The sequence below is a fragment of the Cherax quadricarinatus genome, chromosome 100 (genome assembly GCF_038502225.1).
Source record: "Cherax quadricarinatus isolate ZL_2023a chromosome 100, ASM3850222v1, whole genome shotgun sequence".
Lineage (NCBI taxonomy): Eukaryota > Metazoa > Arthropoda > Malacostraca > Decapoda > Parastacidae > Cherax > Cherax quadricarinatus.
Genome location: NC_091391.1, coordinates 987619 through 1005289, shown reverse-complemented (window position 1 = coordinate 1005289; position 17671 = coordinate 987619). Strand labels below are relative to the sequence as shown.

The window sequence follows — 17671 nt, the reverse complement described above, 5'->3', positions numbered from 1 at the left end:
GGGGGCTAATGGGAATGACAGTCTTATGAGCTAAAGGCTCGGGCTCAGGCACCTACCCTACCCTAGAAGAGTTAGGCATGGTGTCGATGGGTTATCCTGGTTGATAATTTACAAATACATTATATATAAGACAGTTTTAATGAGGTAAATCTTGTGCAGTTATGGTAATTATGCCTAAATAAACTGACTAATAATGGAAAAAAGTGATTTTGACTTTTTTGGGTCATCCAGTAGGATAATTTACACTTTATAAGATGATTGTACATATGAATACCTGTGCCTAAGTAAACTAACTCATAAACTGAAGAGTTTACCATATAATTTACCCAGTTATGCCTTTTTCTATATTGAAAATGTTAACGTTTTCTATGATTATTGTTGCCAGAATCAGAATATTATCAATTATATGTTGTTTTTTGTACCAATTATGACCATTTTTGTGTAAATATCCTTGAGGATATGGATTTTGGAAGTTAATTAATATATATATTGGTGAAATAGGTTTTTTAATGGGGTATAATAGTGGAAAATAAGGGTTTTTTAAGGGGGTTGACTCTCCTGGCAATATTAATAAATATATCCACCATTGGGGGTAATTAAGATTATAGAAATATTATTATAGAATATAGTGAGAGGTAGATGAAGGTAGATAAGGTAGAAATAGAAGTAAAAGAGAGAAAAAGGTGAAAAAAGAGAGTTGAGTTTCCAGAGTGGTGAGAGACGCCATAGTGGCCACTGGCAGAGTTACTCCCACCATTATTACCTCACCCTGCTGCCCCTGGTGAGTCCCCTGCCATCATAACTAACATAATAACTAACTATGGGGTTGCTCACTTTATGGGGGGAACCTCACTTATATTAACCCCTTAATAACCCCATTATTCCCACTTAATTATAATGACCCCCCTGTCATCCTAACTATCATAATAACTAACTCTGGGGTCACTAACTTTATGGGGAGAACCTCACTTACATTAACCCCTTAATAACCCCATTATTTCCAATTAATTATAATGACCCCCCCAGTCATAATTACTATCATAATAACTATCATCCTAACTATCATAATAACTATCTCTGGGGTCACTAACTTTATGTGGGGAACCTCACTTACATTAACCCCTTAATAACCCCATTATTCCCACTTAATTATAATGACCCCCGTGTCATCCTAACTATCATAATAACTATCATAATAACTATCATAATAACTATCATCATAACTATCATAATAACTATCTCTGGGGTCACTAACTTTATGTGGGGAACCTCACTTACATTAACCCCTTAATAACCCCATTATTTCCACTTATAACAACCCCACTAAGACTTACTTCAATATTTTCCTCTATATTATGCTTCTAATTTCTATTTTCACTAATTTTTGGATATATTAGAAGCCCCCTCAGGCCTCTGTCAAAATGATCCACCAAACTATTAGTATTTTGAAAATTTTGAGGTAAATGACCCTATTAAAGGCACCAAAATTTCGTATTTCATAAACTCAATAAATTTTATTCATTTCCAGGTACATATGAATATATTTATGCTAATTAGGTGGAAATTATCACCAGGATAAGTAACAAAATTATTAATTTTATTGTGGTTTATTAATTTTTGTCTCTTACTGGTTTTTCTGTGACCCCTGTGGGTTTAGCGCTTCCCCATCAATGTAATGATAATCATACTGTCTATATATGTTTATGTATGATAATACACAGTGTATAATACAGTGTATAATACAGTGTATAATACAGTGTAATACAGTGTATAATACAGTGTAATACAGTGTATAATAGTGTAATACAGTGTATAATACAGTGTAATACAGTGTGTAATACAGTGTGTAATACAGTGTGTAATACAGTGTGTAATACAGTGTGTAATACAGTGTGTAATACAGTGTATAATACAGTGTATAATACAGTGTGTAATACAGTGTATAATACAGTGTATAATACAGTGTATAATACACATATTGTATAATAGTGTATAATACATATATTGTATAATACAGTGTATAATACACATATTGTATAATACAGTGTATAATACACATATTGTATAATACAGTGTATAATACACATATTGTATAATACAGTGTATAATACACATATTGTATAATACAGTGTATAATACACATATTGTATAATAGTGTATAATACATATATTGTATAATACAGTGTATAATACACATATTGTATAATACAGTGTATAATACACTATGTTCACCTAGCAGCAAATAGGTATCTGGGTGTTAGTGGACTGGTGTGGGTGGCATCCTGGGTGTTAGTGGATTGGTGTGGGTCGCATCCTGGGTGTTAGTCGACTGGTGTGGGTCGCATCCTGGGTGTTAGTCGACTGGTTTGGGTCGCATCCTGGGTGTTAGTGGACTGGTGTGGGTTGCATCCTGGGTGTTAGTGGACTGGTGTGGGTCACATCCTGGGTGTTAGTGGACTGGTGTGGGTCGCATCCTGGGTGTTAGTCGACTGGTTTGGGTCGCATCCTGGGTGTTAGTGGACTGGTGTGGGTTGCATCCTGGGTGTTAGTCGACTGGTGTGGGTCGCATCCTGGGTGTTAGTGGACTGGTGTGGGTCGCATCCTGGGTGTTAGTGGACTGGTGTGGGTCGCATCCTGGGTGTTAGTCGACTGGTGTGGGTCGCATCCTGGGTGTTAGTCGACTGGTGTGGGTCGCATCCTGGGTGTTAGTCGACTGGTGTGGGTTGCATCCTGGGTGTTAGTCGACTGGTGTGGGTCGCATCCTGGGTGTTAGTGGACTGGTGTGGGTGGCATCCTGGGTGTTAGTGGACTGGTGTGGGTGGCATCCTGGGGGACAAGATTAAGGACCACAATGGAAATAAGTTAGACAGTCCTCGATGACGCACTGACTTTCTTGGGTTATCCTGGGTGGCTAACCCTCCGGGGTTAAAAATCCGAACGAAATCTTATCTTATCATAATAGACTGTAATACATGGTATATGGTAATAGTGTATTACATACACGCCATGTATGACATGCCGTGTATGATAATACGCCATGTATGACACGCCGTGTATAATGATACACAGGGTATAATATACCATGTATGATAATTATACATATGTATACCTAAATAAGCTTATTCACATTCTCTTTTTCAAATTCCTGCCAATATACCTGGAGTTTACCTGGAGAGAGTTCCGGGGGTCAACGCCCCCGCGGCCCGGTCTGAGACCAGGCCGCCTGGTGGATCAGAGCCTGATCAACCAGGCTGTTGCTGCTGGCTGCACGCAAACCAACATACGAGCCACAGCCCGGCTGATCCGGAACTGACTTTAGGTGCTTGTCCAGTGCCAGCTTGAAGACTGCCAGGGGTCTGTTGGTAATCCCCCTTATGTGTGCTGGGAGGCAGTTGAACAGTCTCGGGCCCCTGACACTTATTGTATGGTCTCTTAACGTGCTAGTGACACCCCTGCTTTTCATTGGGGGGATGGTGCATCGTCTGCCTATCCTAGGCCTACTGGCCTATGCTAGGCAGTAAGTTTCTCCCACAGTATCGTTTATAATCTTCGTTGTTTTTAAGACAAACTTGACACTTAAGTGAGAATATGTATAGGTATACGTAGGTACAATTATCATACATAGTTGAATACGCAATAAGATTGTGGTAAAAACATGAATTTCCAAGCGTTTTCGTAAGTCAAGCTGACGTACTTCCATTGGGGTCCTTGATTATTTCTTTCATTAACCCTTAAACTGTCCAGACATAGATCTGTGTCCACGTGCGGGGAACTCCGAACGGAGATCTACGTTTGGACAGTTTAAGGATTGTCAGCTAAAATAATGCCGCTTCTAATATCTAATATTTAATTCATTACTATAAGTCTTGTGTTAGATACAGTGGTACCTCAGGATATGAACAACTCAAAACGGGAACAATTATGTACGTGTATTTATGTAAGTGCTTTTGTAAGTGTACTTTTCGGGGTCTGAAACGGATTAATGTAATTTACATTATCCCTTATGGAAACAAATTTGTTCAGTATTCGCACTTGAACAGCGTTCTGGAACCAAATAAGTTTGTATCGCAAGGTACCACTGTATTTTCAGCACTTTATATTTCCCCGGCTGTAGTTAGTAAGTTTTATTTTATTTACTGGTTCACATAAGTACAATTATTATACATAGTTTAACGGATCGATACCATGCCTAACCCTTCTAGGGTAGGGTAGGTGCCCGAGCCCGAGCCTTTAGCTCACAAGACTGTCATTCCCATTTGCCCCCTTGGGGCGGGGATGGCAGACCAGAGAGGCCTAGCTTGTGGCTTGGCCTGGGGACAGTTGGTCCCAAAGATGGGGAGGTACTTGTGCCTCCTCCCATGGGAGACTTAGGTCTCAGACACTCCCTAAAGAGGGAGCCAAGGCCGGGCCACCACTTGGAAAAGGCCCAGGCCGGGAGAATACCGGCTAATCTTTAATAATAATAATAATAATAATAGTTTAATGTGTGTAAATTACCCACCAGGATAACCCAAAAAAGTCAAAGGGATTTGTTACCACTTTGGTCTTTGGCAACGGTTTGTCTCGCACTCTGAGTGCCTGGGTTCAATCCTCGGCATGGGTGAAAAAATTGGGTATGTTACCTTACATCTGTCACTGTTCACCTAGCACTAAGCATATTGATATGTACTTGGGTGTTAGGTGACTGATGTGGGTGGCATCCTGGGGAACAAGATTGAAATATGACACAGTCCCTCAGTGATGCATTGCCTTTCTTGGGTTATCCTGGGTGGCTAACCCTCCGGAGTTAAAAATCCTAAGTCTTGTTTATTCTTTCACTCGTCTTCAACTCATACTGCGTTACCTCCTATTTATATTCCCATTATGTATTATTTTCCCTTTTTTACATTACATTTCAACTTGATTACAAGTAATCCCACTGACATTGTCATGTCTGTGCTCAATACCTTTGATGAGTTCTGAAGTTTTCTCCTCCTGGAGCCCAGCCATAGCCATAGGTCAGGGTCTTCTGGTGCTTGCTTGGTCAACAAGGCTGTTGCTTCTGGTGGTTTGCTGGCCCATATACCCATCATAGTCTGGACGTTTTTTATATTTTTCTCCTCTATGCTGTACTGTAAATTGTGTTCTTGATTGACTCGTGAAATTGTAATGACACGATTGCAAACAAACCATACCACGGGTGGGGTTAGAACCCACGACAATCTGGAGTTTTGAGACACTCTGATCGCAGGTTCTAACCCTACCTGTGGTATGGTTTGTGTTATTTGTTACTGTATCATGCTATGCAGCATTTAAAATCTCTTACTGTGTACGGTATTCGTTTGTTAGGTTACATGTGATTTGTCTGTGACTACATATTTTGAGTTTCTTCCTATTCTCAGCCTGTGGCCAGGCCTTCTAGTTGATTGCCTGATCAACAAGGCTGTTGGCAACCCACATAACCATCAGAGACTGGTTGTTCAGGCACTCTAAAGAGGAAACCATACACAAATAACCTGCACATAAAAGAGAGAAGCTTACGACGACGTTTTGGTCCGACTTGGACCATTTACAAAGTCACCATTTACAAAGTGATTTTGTAAATGGTCCAAGTCGGACCGAAACGTCGTTGTAAGCTTCTCTTTTATGTGCGGGTTATTTGTGTATCGTTCCAGTCGCGGTATTGTGCCTTTTTTTGTTATTTAAAGAAGAAACCACCCAGTTTCCTTTTGAATACTGTACTTCTAGTTTGCACTTGTTCTGACAGAGTTTCTTATGTATAGGTATAAAGTCAGTACGTGCCTGACCAGCATGGCTGTAGTTCGTATGTCGGTTTACATGCAGCCAGCAGTAATAATCTGGTTGATCAGGTCCTGATCCACCGCGAGACCTGGTCATGGACCAGGCCGGAACACCCTACAGGTATAAGCAGGATGATTTGTCAAGGCCCATTTCCTCCCATATCTCTTGCTCGAGCATGTAATGGTAGTACGTGTATGTAGGTTTGGGACTGGACCCTCCAGTGTCTTCCATGTATGTATTATCATGTATCTTCCACCTTCAGTTCTTTGAGGTGTTCCCAGTAGCTTAAATACTTTATCGACCCTATGCAGGGAAGTAAATTATTGACCCTGTGCAGGGAAGTAAATTATCGACCCTATGCAGGGAAGTAAATTATCGACCCTATGCAGGGAAGTAAATTATCGACCCTATGCAGGGAAGTAAATTATCGACCCTATGCAGGGAAGTAAATTATCGACCCTATGCAGGGAAGTAAATTATCGACCCTATGCAGGGAAGTAAATTATCGACCCTATGCAGGGAAGTAAATTATCGACCCTATGCAGGGAAGTAAATTATCGACCCTATGCAGGGAAGTAAATTATCGACCCTATGCAGGGAAGTAAATTATCGACCCTATGCAGGAAGTAAATTATCGACCCTATGCAGGGAAGTAAATTATCGACCCTATGCAGGGAAGTAAATTATCGACCCTATGCAGGGAAGTAAATTATCGACCCTATGCAGGGAAGTAAATTATCGACCCTATGCAGGGAAGTAAATTATCGACCCTATGCAGGGAAGTAAATTATCGACCCTATGCAGGGAAGTAAATTATCGACCCTATGCAGGGAAGTAAATTATCGACCCTATGCAGGGAAGTAAATTATCGACCCTATGCAGGGAAGTAAATTATCGACCCTATGCAGGGAAGTAAATTATCGACCCTATGCAGGGAAGTAAATTATCGACCCTATGCAGGGAAGTAAATTATCGACCCTATGCAGGGAAGTAAATTATCGACCCTATGCAGGGAAGTAAATTTTCTCTGTACTTTTTCCAGCCCTGATATCTTTCCTGCTTTGAACGAAGTAGTCAGCACCAAGCCGTACTCTAAGCTAGAGAGTACATGTGATTTAAATAGTATCATCATTTGGCAGCCAGTTCAGTAGCCGTTTCCGCTGGGGCAGCCACTTGCCATTATAGTATTCCAAACAGGTTTACTTAAAATTTTATAATTTTTTCACTAGTAAGACTTAGGAGGTTAATAATTGAAACTCTCAAAAAATTCCAATCAGTCATATATATAATATGCAAATAGTCCATTTTTTTACTCTTAAAATAGGTCAACCACAACACTGCTTCAAATTGCCATCCTCAGCCTATTACTGGACTAGGCTTGTCTGGTGCATAAATAAATGGTGATAAAGGTTACCACGAGATTTAATATAAAGTTTTATTGGCACAAAAAAATTTATTCAACTACTGATATGTACTGTATTTCCTTCACTGGTCAAATAGTGGCATTTCCAGACAATTTATCAGTAAAAAATACAGTTTACTGCAGGTTAGTTCAGGTAGTTAGATAAATACACGAGTGGGTGTGAGTTGGACCTGACTAGCTTGTGCTAGTAGGTCTGATGCCGTGCTCCTTCCTTAAGTAGATGTGACCTAACCTAAGTTGGGTCAGTGACTTAATCCGGTAGGTGACTTGGAACTGCCTCGCATGGGCCAGTAGGCCTGTTGCAGTGTTCCTTCATTCTCATGTTCTTATTGGAGATTTATCGTCCTTACTGTATATTGATAAGAGGGACAATTGTGTCCCTAAAGTGTTTGGGTGAAAAACACAAATACCAGAAGAGAGGATGGAAGGAGGGAGTGGTGGTGGTCGTACTAGTACCACTACTGCTACTACCACTACTACCACTAGTACTACTACTACCACTAGTACTACTACTACCACAACTAGTACTACTACTACCACTAGTACTACTACTACTACCACCAATAGTACTACTACTACCACAACTAGTACTAATACTACTACCACCACTAGTACTACTACCACCACTAGTACTACTACTACCACCACTAGTACTACTACTACTACCACCACTAGTACTACTACTACTACCACCACTAGTATTACTACTACCACCACTACTACCACTAGTATTACTACTACTACCACTAGTATTACTACTACTACCACTAGTATTACTACTACCACCACTAGTATTACTACTACCACCACTAGTATTACTACTACCACCACTAGTATTACTACTACCACCACTACCACTAGTACTACTACTACCACTAGTACTACTACTTCCACTAGTACTACTACTACTTTCCCTATCCCTCCTTTACCTGTCTTTTGGTCTTCTCTGCTTTTCTCTTTCCCACTTGTGACTTGACAGTGGTCTAGGGTGAATCAAAATGTTGCCATAAGCTTCTTAAGTGCAAGTTATTTCTAATTTTGTTAATAGTTCTTGTACTTGTAATATATCTTTCTTAATTTAGGAAGCCTAGTGTGAGACTGTGCCGTCTCGGAATCATTACCAGCCATGCATAACGTAATTAGTGACATGCCTATGACCGGTTCATTATTTTATTTTTTATTCATGCAGCTTGGTCTGTGGACATACTTCCCTGGTGACTGCCTGAGTAATCAGGCTGTTACTGCCAGCAGATGAACAGGACAATCCAGAAACATACCATAGAAATGAACACACAAAGGTAAGGAGGGTGGAAGAAAGGCACTTTGAAAAGGAAATAGGAAGAAATGTGGTGGATGTTTAATAGGAGGTTTGAAAGCATGGTTACAAAGGAGGATATTACATATGTACACGTATAGAAGAGCTTTGAATGATTGCTCTCTGTCGTAATGCTAAGTGCAGTGTTGTCCATGAAATCATTGCGTTATTGCTTAAAGAAGAAATACGGTGATATGTTAAACAAAAAATCGGCAATTCAAGGAGAAACTTGAAGGCTTTTCTGAAGGCCTTGTATAATCTACTTATGGACTGTGAGTCCTTACAGTACTGTATAGTATTATCACAATAGAGTACCATCACAGTAGAGTACTGCCACAGAAGTATTAATGCAGCAGATTAGTAACTTAGGGGTTAGTGTATCACTGACTCGTACAACATAGGTCATGGGGTCAAACCCCATGACAAGGTGGGATGCATGAACAAGTCTCCTAACACATGCTGCCACTGTTACCTAGCACTAAATAGGATGTCTTTCCCATATACACCTTAAACTTCATCATCTTCCCTCCCTTTTCTCTCCCCTGTTGTATGTCTTCCTTCTTTTCCTCTCTCTTCCTTTCCTTCTTAGTAGTTAAATGACTGTGGTGAATCTCATCCTGGGGAGGATGTAAAAAGAAAGTCGGTGGACATAATGTACATTGATTTTATTGGGTTATACTGGGTTATTAACATTTAGATCAATAATCCAAATACAGTAAAGCTTTTTTTACAGTAGATTATAACCAGGAAGTATTACCACAATAGAATATTCCCACAGTACAATATTGAAACAAAATACAAACATTGAACAATAATGCTTTCTGTACTGATATTCAAATAATAACTATAGTTATATTCCGCTAAAATCTTGCATAAACACGCAAGATTTCAGGTACGTCTTGCTACTTCTACTCACACTTAGGTCACACTACACTTGCATGTACAAGCATGTATATACACACCTCTCTGGGGTTTCTTCTGTTTTCTTATTAGTTCTTGTTCTGGTTTATTTCCTCTTATCTCCATGGGAAAGTGGAATAGAATTCTTCCTCCGTAAGCCATGCGTGTTGTAAGAGGCAACTAAAATGCCGGGAGCAAAGGGTTAGTAACCCCTTCTCCTATATATACTGTACATTACTAAATTTAACCTTTAAATGGTCCAAACGTATATATACGTTTTTTCAACATCTGAAAGTATGTAAAAAATGTAGATCTTTTTTGTTTCACATTTGAAAACGTGTAAAAAAAACTTTTATCTACCTTTTTTTGTTATATTTGAAAATATGTAAAAAAAAAAGTAGATCTACTTTTTTAGCTACGAATTTGAACGTCAATCTCTTTGGACCGTTTAAGGGTTAAAAGGACAAACTTTCGTTTTTCCTTTTGGGCCGTCCCGCCTTGGCGGGATACAGCCAGTGTGTTGAAAGAATAATAATAATAAGAAATTTTATAAGTCCTGCAAGCTTGTTTTTTCCAAGAAATTCACAAGCTTACAGGACTTATAAAATCCCTTATTATTATTTCTTTCTTTCAGCACACCGGCCGTATCCCACCGAGGCGCGGTGGCCCAAAAGGAAAAACGAAAGTTGCTCCTTTTAAATTTAGTAATATATACAGGAGAAGGAGTTACTAGCCCCTTGCTCCCGGCATTTCAGTCGCCTCTTACGACACGCATAGCTTACGGAGGAAGAATTCTGTTCCACGTCCCTGTGGAGGTAAGAGGAAATAAACAAGAACAAGAACTAGAAAGAAAATATAAGAAAACCCAGAGGGGTGTGTATATATATGCTTGTACATGTATGTGTAGTGTGACCTAAGTGTAAGTAGAAGTAGCAAGACGTACTTGAAATCTTGCATGTTTATGAGACAGAAAAAAGGACACCAGCAATCTTACCATCATGTAAAACAATTACAGGCTTTCGTTTTACACTCACTTGGCAGGACGGTAGTACCTCCCTAGGCGGTTGCTGTCTACCAACCTACTACCTAGGACAATTATTATTATTATTATTATTATTATTAAATTACAATCTTTAAAATATTGAATTGTAACTTAAATCTATCAATCTTATTCCAGATATGGAAGCGCCTCTACTGATACATTGTGTACAGTGGAAAACTGAGCGATAACATCACATATCACTAAAGAAGGAAACTTTATAAAAACTGTAGCAGTTTTTTAAGAAAAAAATTGAACGATGGAAGTGGCACCACCCCAGTACCCGGGCAGAACTCACACGGCAAGCCAAACTGTTCCAGAGCAGCTGCAGCCGCCGCCGCCGCAGCCGCCGCCACAGCAGCAGCAGCAGCAGCAACAAGAACAGCAGCAAATTATTCCCCAGATTGGAATGTGGTTGCAGACCACTGAAAAGCCTTACGAATGTGAAGAATGCAGTAAACGCTTTGCCCAGGAAAGCCATCTCAATAACCACATAGTATGGCATCGAAAAGTAAAAAGGTTCGAGTGCGAGTTGTGCAACAAACGCTTTACCATGGAAAGCCACCTCGACAGCCACATGATTGTCCACAGTGCTGAGAAGAATTTCAAGTGTGAGATGTGCGATAAAAGATTCACAATGGAAAGTCACCTAAATGGACATATGCTTGTTCATAGTCAGGTCAAAAAATTTGAATGTGAATTGTGTAACAAAAGATTCACTATGGAAACGCATCTGAGAAGTCACATGCTTACACATGTGAAAGAGAAAAGATTTGAATGTGAAAAATGTGGGAAGCGATTCCTGCAGAAAAGTCACCTTAACAGCCACATGAATGCACACAATGTTATAAAGAATTTTGAGTGTGGCGTATGTGGCAAGAGGTTTGCTTTGGAAATTCACCTCAACAGTCACCATCTTATACACACCATGGAAAAAAAATTTGAGTGTGCAGTGTGTAGCAAAAGATTTACAATGGAAATACATCTGAACAGTCACATGCTCGTACACAGTGTGGAGAAAAAATTTGAGTGCTTAATTTGTGGAAAGAGATTTTCAATGGAGAGCCATCTTAACAGCCATATGGTAGTACATAGTGAAAAAAGGTTTGAGTGCGAGGTTTGTGGCAAGAGATATACACGAAAAAGTCATTTGAACAGCCATAAGTTTGTGCACAGTGAAGAAAAGAGATTCGAATGTGAAGTGTGTCGAAAAAAGTTCTTTCAGAGAAGCCATCTGAGTAGCCATAGAGTTGTACATACCGAGGAAAAAAGGTTTGAGTGTGAAGAATGTGGCAAACGATTCATTCAAGAAATTCACCTTAATAGTCACATGTATGTACATAGTGCAGAAAAAAAATTTGAGCGCCAAGAATGGGCAGCAAACAGAGTGCCCCAAGAAAATCACGTCAACGGGCACAAATTTGTCCACAATGACATGAAAAGATTCGAGTGTGATGATTGTGGTAAAAGATTCTCTCAGGAAAGTCATCTGAACAGTCACAGATTTGTCCACACACAGGAAAAAAGTTACGGGTGTGATGAGTGTGGAAAAAGATTTAGGCAGGAAACTCACCTTATAAGTCACCAATTTGTACACAGTGAGAAAAAGAGATTTGAATGTCCAGAGTGTGGGAAAAGATTTACACAAGAAAGTCACTTAAACAGCCATAGGTTCGTTCATAGCGAGCGCAAGGGTGTTGATTACGTCGAGTATGCGAAACCAGCACCAACGCCAACGCCCGCTCCTCAGAAGATCCACCATAATGGTCATAACAGTCATGTAGCAATGCCCACTGAAAAGAAAGCTTTTGAGTATCAAGACACTGTGAAAATGTTCCCTCAGCAGCCATATCAGCCTCCGCACGCGTACGCTCAGTGGGAACAAGTTCGGACTTTGTGGTCATTGTAGCCACATGCCAGTGTTAAGGAACCTACAGACTCCTAACACTCGATTAAATGAGTAATGAATATCATGTTCCTCATGAAAGATAGAAAATATAAAGTTAGTTACATATGCATTTGCACAGTTTTATTAAGTTTGTGTGTAATGTCAGAAGGGAACTTAGCCATTAATGCAGAAGCCTTAACTTGAAAAATGTTTATACCCGCATTTGTTCTCTTGGTATTTATTCATTACTTAGAAATAATCGTTTTTGTTTTTGTATTTTGTTTATATATTTTTGACCAGTATTGTCTACACTATCATGCAAGTGAAAATGTCGTACGTGAGATGTGTGTTTCACGGTATTAGGAAAAAGTCTGTCTGGACAGAAAACGTTTAAGGAAAGGTTTCCAGTCCAAATTCCCTTTTCATACACAATTATTTTTAATATGCAGATGTTTGTGTTGTTTCCTAAATGTAACTTTTAAGCTCCAAGCTATGCACCCTGTACAGTAGTGTTAGCCATGAACCCGTAAACGCTCCAAACGTATATATACGTTTTTTCAACATTTGAAAGTATGTAAAAAAATAGATCTTTTTGTTTTTTTACATTTGAAAATGTGTAAAAAAAACAGATCTACTTTTGTAGCACTACACATGTGAACGTAGATCTGTTCGGACCGTTTACGGGTTAAGGCTTCTGACTGGAAATAATTATAACGAGTAACTAATGTATTTATTACTGTAATTACGCTATTTTTTTGCATAGGTACAGTATATGTACATGTTTCTATATACACTGTACAGTGGAACCTGGGTTTTCGTATGTCCTAGTTATTCTCTATATTTTCTGTATGTCTACAGTTATTTTCTATAAAATGTATTTTTTGTTAATATTTTTGGGTGTCTGGAACTGATTAATTGGATTTACATTATTTCTCATGGGAAATATTAAAAAAAATACATTTTATAGAGAATAACTATACAGTGGACCCCCGGTTAACGATATTTTTTCATTCCAGAAGTAGTATTCAGGTGCCAGTACTGACCGAATTTGTTCCCTTAAGGAATATTGTGAATTAGATTAGTCCATTTCAGACCCCCAAACATACACGTACAAACGCACTTACATAAATACACTTACATAATTGGTCACATTCGGAGGTAATCGTTATGCGGGGGTCCACTATAGTTTTATATACAAACTAGGGCATACGGAAACCCGGGTTCCACTGTAATTGCATATTTGAGCCAGGGTGGGTTGACCTCTTAATTCTGCCCCTTTGTTCTCATTCATTATGGTTGATTTTTATATAATGTATGTATGTATGTAGGCAAAAATAATAATGGTAACAAATTAATGAAATTCCAAGGACTTTCGTTTCTCACACTGTCGCTATTCTTTGATAATATGAGAGATAATGCAAGTGCTTGGAATCTCACTATTTTTTCACTTTATTTTGAATATTGTGATATCACCTGTGTACTGTAATCTTATAGCACGTATGTATGTATGTACTCGCCTATATGTGATTGCATATGTATATATGTATCAAAGAAACAGGAGAACAAAGTTCTATAGCCATGAATGTCACAAGTGAATGCGTCATCACTACAGATAACCTGACATACCAATAGTGACACATTGACTTCAGTCTAAACACACCCCTTCCAACCTTTCATGTTATGTTCCCTACTAGCCCTTCCATCCATCCCATATTTGTAATTTTTTGGTCAACCTACCTTGCTCTGTCCTTTCAAAATGAGAAAAACCATCTCGACAATTCTTTGAATTATACTCTTCATGTAACATCTAATTTCTTTATTCCTTCTCTGCATAGTGTTTGCGTTGTACGATGATCTTAAACACGACATATCCAGCCTGCTCGCAGCAGTGTTTAAAAGACCATGTTTATTACCAATATAAAAGTGTTGGCACCATTAAACAGGCTAGAGTATTTTATTTTAATTTTTTTTTTGTATACATCAGTGAAATTCTTTCCACAGACAGCACCACTCATCATGCTTTTTTTTTTTTTTTTTTTTTTTTTTTTTTTTTTTTTCCCTAGTATATTCAGTTACAGCCTCTCCTCACTTAGCTTTGTACCCATTTACCGACGACTCGGACTTACGACGGGCTCTCTAACCAGTATGCATACCTAAATACATGTAATGTATATTAGAGCTGATTTCCTCTATTCTGTTTATTACAGTATACTACTGTATAAACATTTAAAAATATACTAAAAATCTTATAAATGGTGCAAAGGTGACATTAAAACAATATCATTACCATTATGGTATGCTCCTCGTTCATTGACGAATTCTTTGTCGACGTGGTATTAGGAACGGAACTCCGTCGTTAAGTGAGGAGAGGCTGTATTGGCGTCATCTTTTATGCAGTCATCTGCCTACATTCTCTCCCAAATATTGGATCTAAATTCATTCACTTCCTCCATGCTCCCTTCAATCCATTGTCCAGTCTTTCATTGTTTAGATATTTCTTATTCCCATCCTGTTATTCTGTTTCTGTTTACATTCACTTTTCTCCTTTTGCACACACACCTACACTGTGCCACCAACCTTTGTAACCTCTCTTCCAAATCTCCCAAAAGCACAGTGTCATCAAAGACCAACTGTGACAGTTACCATTTCATATAATATTTATCATTTATTAAATCCCCCATATCTCCCCAACACTAGTATACATTTTTTTACAACCAGGGGCAGTTCCACAAGTTTTATAGAAGACGGGGAATAGGGATAGCAATCTGGTTGGAAGAGGCGCTAAGGAACTTAGTTTTGAAGCAGGATTATTATTATTTTGATTTGAGGCATTATGATGGTATTTTTGACCCTTTGTTGCTACTACTGTTTCTAACTTTTAGTTATTCCTGCTTGCTATAACTCAGTTTTTTTAGCCACTTTTTCTAAACCACAGTATGGTTTAATATAAAAATCTGTTCTCTTTCTTTGTTGGGTTTATGAGGGCCACTGACAGCATAAACCATATTGAGCCTGGTTTCTCGATGGTACAAGGAAAAATTGTTGCCCAAGGCTGGTCACTGAGAGAAAAGGAACAAGAGTTCCTTTGTAAATAGAGATAGAAACTTGAAGTTTCCAATTAGATCTGGTGGATGCCCTTGCCAAGCCCCAGCAGAGAGGGACGCCCACACTCCCACCTGAGTTCAGTAACCGGCTTCCCACCAAAGACCGATAAAGAATTTTCCGCAGAGCAGAAAAAAATGGAGCTGGCTAAAAGTAAGCTGATGAACAGGTGCCCCTCCTGTAGAGTGCCCGGTGGGCAAAATAGACTAGGACAAGTGTCCTAGAGAGAACGGGGGAAATTTGTGATCGATACTCAGGCAAGAGAGAGAGACATCCACACCCGATGAAGGCTGGCGCAGAAGTCCCAATCTATTCTCTTTCCACAGTTATTCATTTATTACAGTTACTCACTAGCATTTATCTCGTATGCACTCTCCCACATCTTTTATCTTGACATCACTCAGTGATAGGGCATCCAAATTTTTTAATTCATAATTGTAATTTTTTCTTAATATCTGTATATCAGTACTGTACATCCACATTCACACACACACATCCCTATTTCAAAATTTCCTATTTCATTTTGTTATTACCTATAAAAAATTTATTACCAACCCCTTTTTCCTGGCATTTTACTCGCCTTTGGCATATTGTATGTGTGTAGCTCAATGATGGGAGGAGATACTTTACCCATGTTCCATAGATAATTAGCAAGATGATAGAAGAATGTGAATTGTTACAGAAAATGCAGGAAAGTAAATACAGTGGACCCCCGGTTAACGATATTTTTTCATTCCAGAAGTATGTTCAGGTGCCAGTACTGACCGAATTTGTTCCCATAAGGAATATTGTGAAGTAGATTAGTCCATTTCAGACCCCCAAACATACACGTACAAACGCACTTACATAATACACTTACATAATTGGTCGCATTCGGAGGTGATCGTTATGCGGGGGTCCACTGTATAAGTGTACACTGAATGTAAGTAAGAATTTGCAAAATTTATCTTTTGTGTTTCATGATCAAGAAATAAAGAAGAGATCAGCAGTGCTTAATAAGCCTTCGTTTCACACACTAAAAAATGGTAGGCCAGTGGCCCCTCGAATTTCATCATCCCGTTTCTGTATATAAAACTAAAGTTGTTTTCTATAAAATGTATTTTTTGTTAATATTTTTGGGTGTCTGGAATGGATTAATTGGATTTACATTATTTCTTATGGGAAATATTAAAAAAAGTACATACAGAAAAGGGAGGATGAAATTCAAGGGGCCACTGTACCTCCATGCGTGGTTCCTGTCAGCCAGCCCCCTTCCCATTTTTCTGTTTGGTTGTTTCTCACCAGGGCAGGCTGACCTGAAAAAAGAAACACTTTCACCATCATTCTCACTATCACTGTCATGCCAGAGGTGTGCATATATGACAGTTTGGATGTACCACCAAGCAGCAAATATCCCTAACCCCTCCTTCAGAGTGCAGGCACTATACAGTGGAACCTCAGTAGTCAAGCAGCTCTGTACTCGAACAATTTGGTATTCAAACGCTTTGTTCAGTAAACAAATCGCTCAGTAGTTGGCCGTTTGCTCGGTACTCGACCAAACAAACATGACCTGCCAGAAGTTCGCTATAAAGTACAATATTTAATGTTTCTTCACTTTTTTTTTTTTTTTTTTTTTTTGTGTGTGTGTGTGTGTGTGTGTGTGTGTGTGTGTGTGTGTGTGTAAATAAGTCACCATGGGGCCTAAGGGACATAGTGATAACAGCCAGCCAAAAAGAAAATTGGTTGGGAAAAATTCGTTCTGTACTCGGATAAGCACTCGAACAGCCTTGCGGAACCAATTAAGTTCAAGTGCCGAGGTTCCACTGTATTTCCCACCCAGCCTCAGTTACTTAAATGTCTTTGATACTGCCATTTATTACTAAATGACTGACTTTAAGGAAAACTCGACTATCACCCATTCTTTAGATTTCTTGCTACAAATGCAGGACATTTAACTTTCAAATAATCCACCTAACAGCAACATCACAAACGATATCTTCAGCAAAAGACCAAAGTTAGTGAATAGCGAAGTAGCAAGTATAAAGGTTTACTCTAAATTTATATAACTTACGAAATCTATTTTCTGGCGTGTCTTCGAACTTTTTTCTATTATAATTATGTTCATATTGTAAAGCTGTAGACACTGCCAGTGGCATAGTCTAATTTTTGTTTAGCATATGTTATTAAAACTCATCATTTTGTCAGTTATATATAACCAAGCACTAAACCTGTAAGGGTCTTGGA

At 38.9% G+C, this 17671-nt stretch overlaps 1 protein-coding gene across 1 annotated transcript in view; it reads left to right on the top strand.

Annotated features, from left to right (window-relative positions):
* The first annotated feature begins 707 nt into the window (after positions 1-707).
* LOC128704665 (zinc finger protein 91) overlaps positions 708-17671 on the top strand; it is a 65118-nt gene continuing 48154 nt past the window's right edge. The window contains exons 1-3 of the mRNA XM_070079661.1: positions 708-781; positions 8394-8502; positions 10597-12366. Of these exons, the coding sequence (XP_069935762.1) occupies positions 10718-12366 (1649 nt within the window). The 5' untranslated portion in view covers positions 708-781; positions 8394-8502; positions 10597-10717. The remainder of the gene's footprint in view (positions 782-8393; positions 8503-10596; positions 12367-17671) is intronic.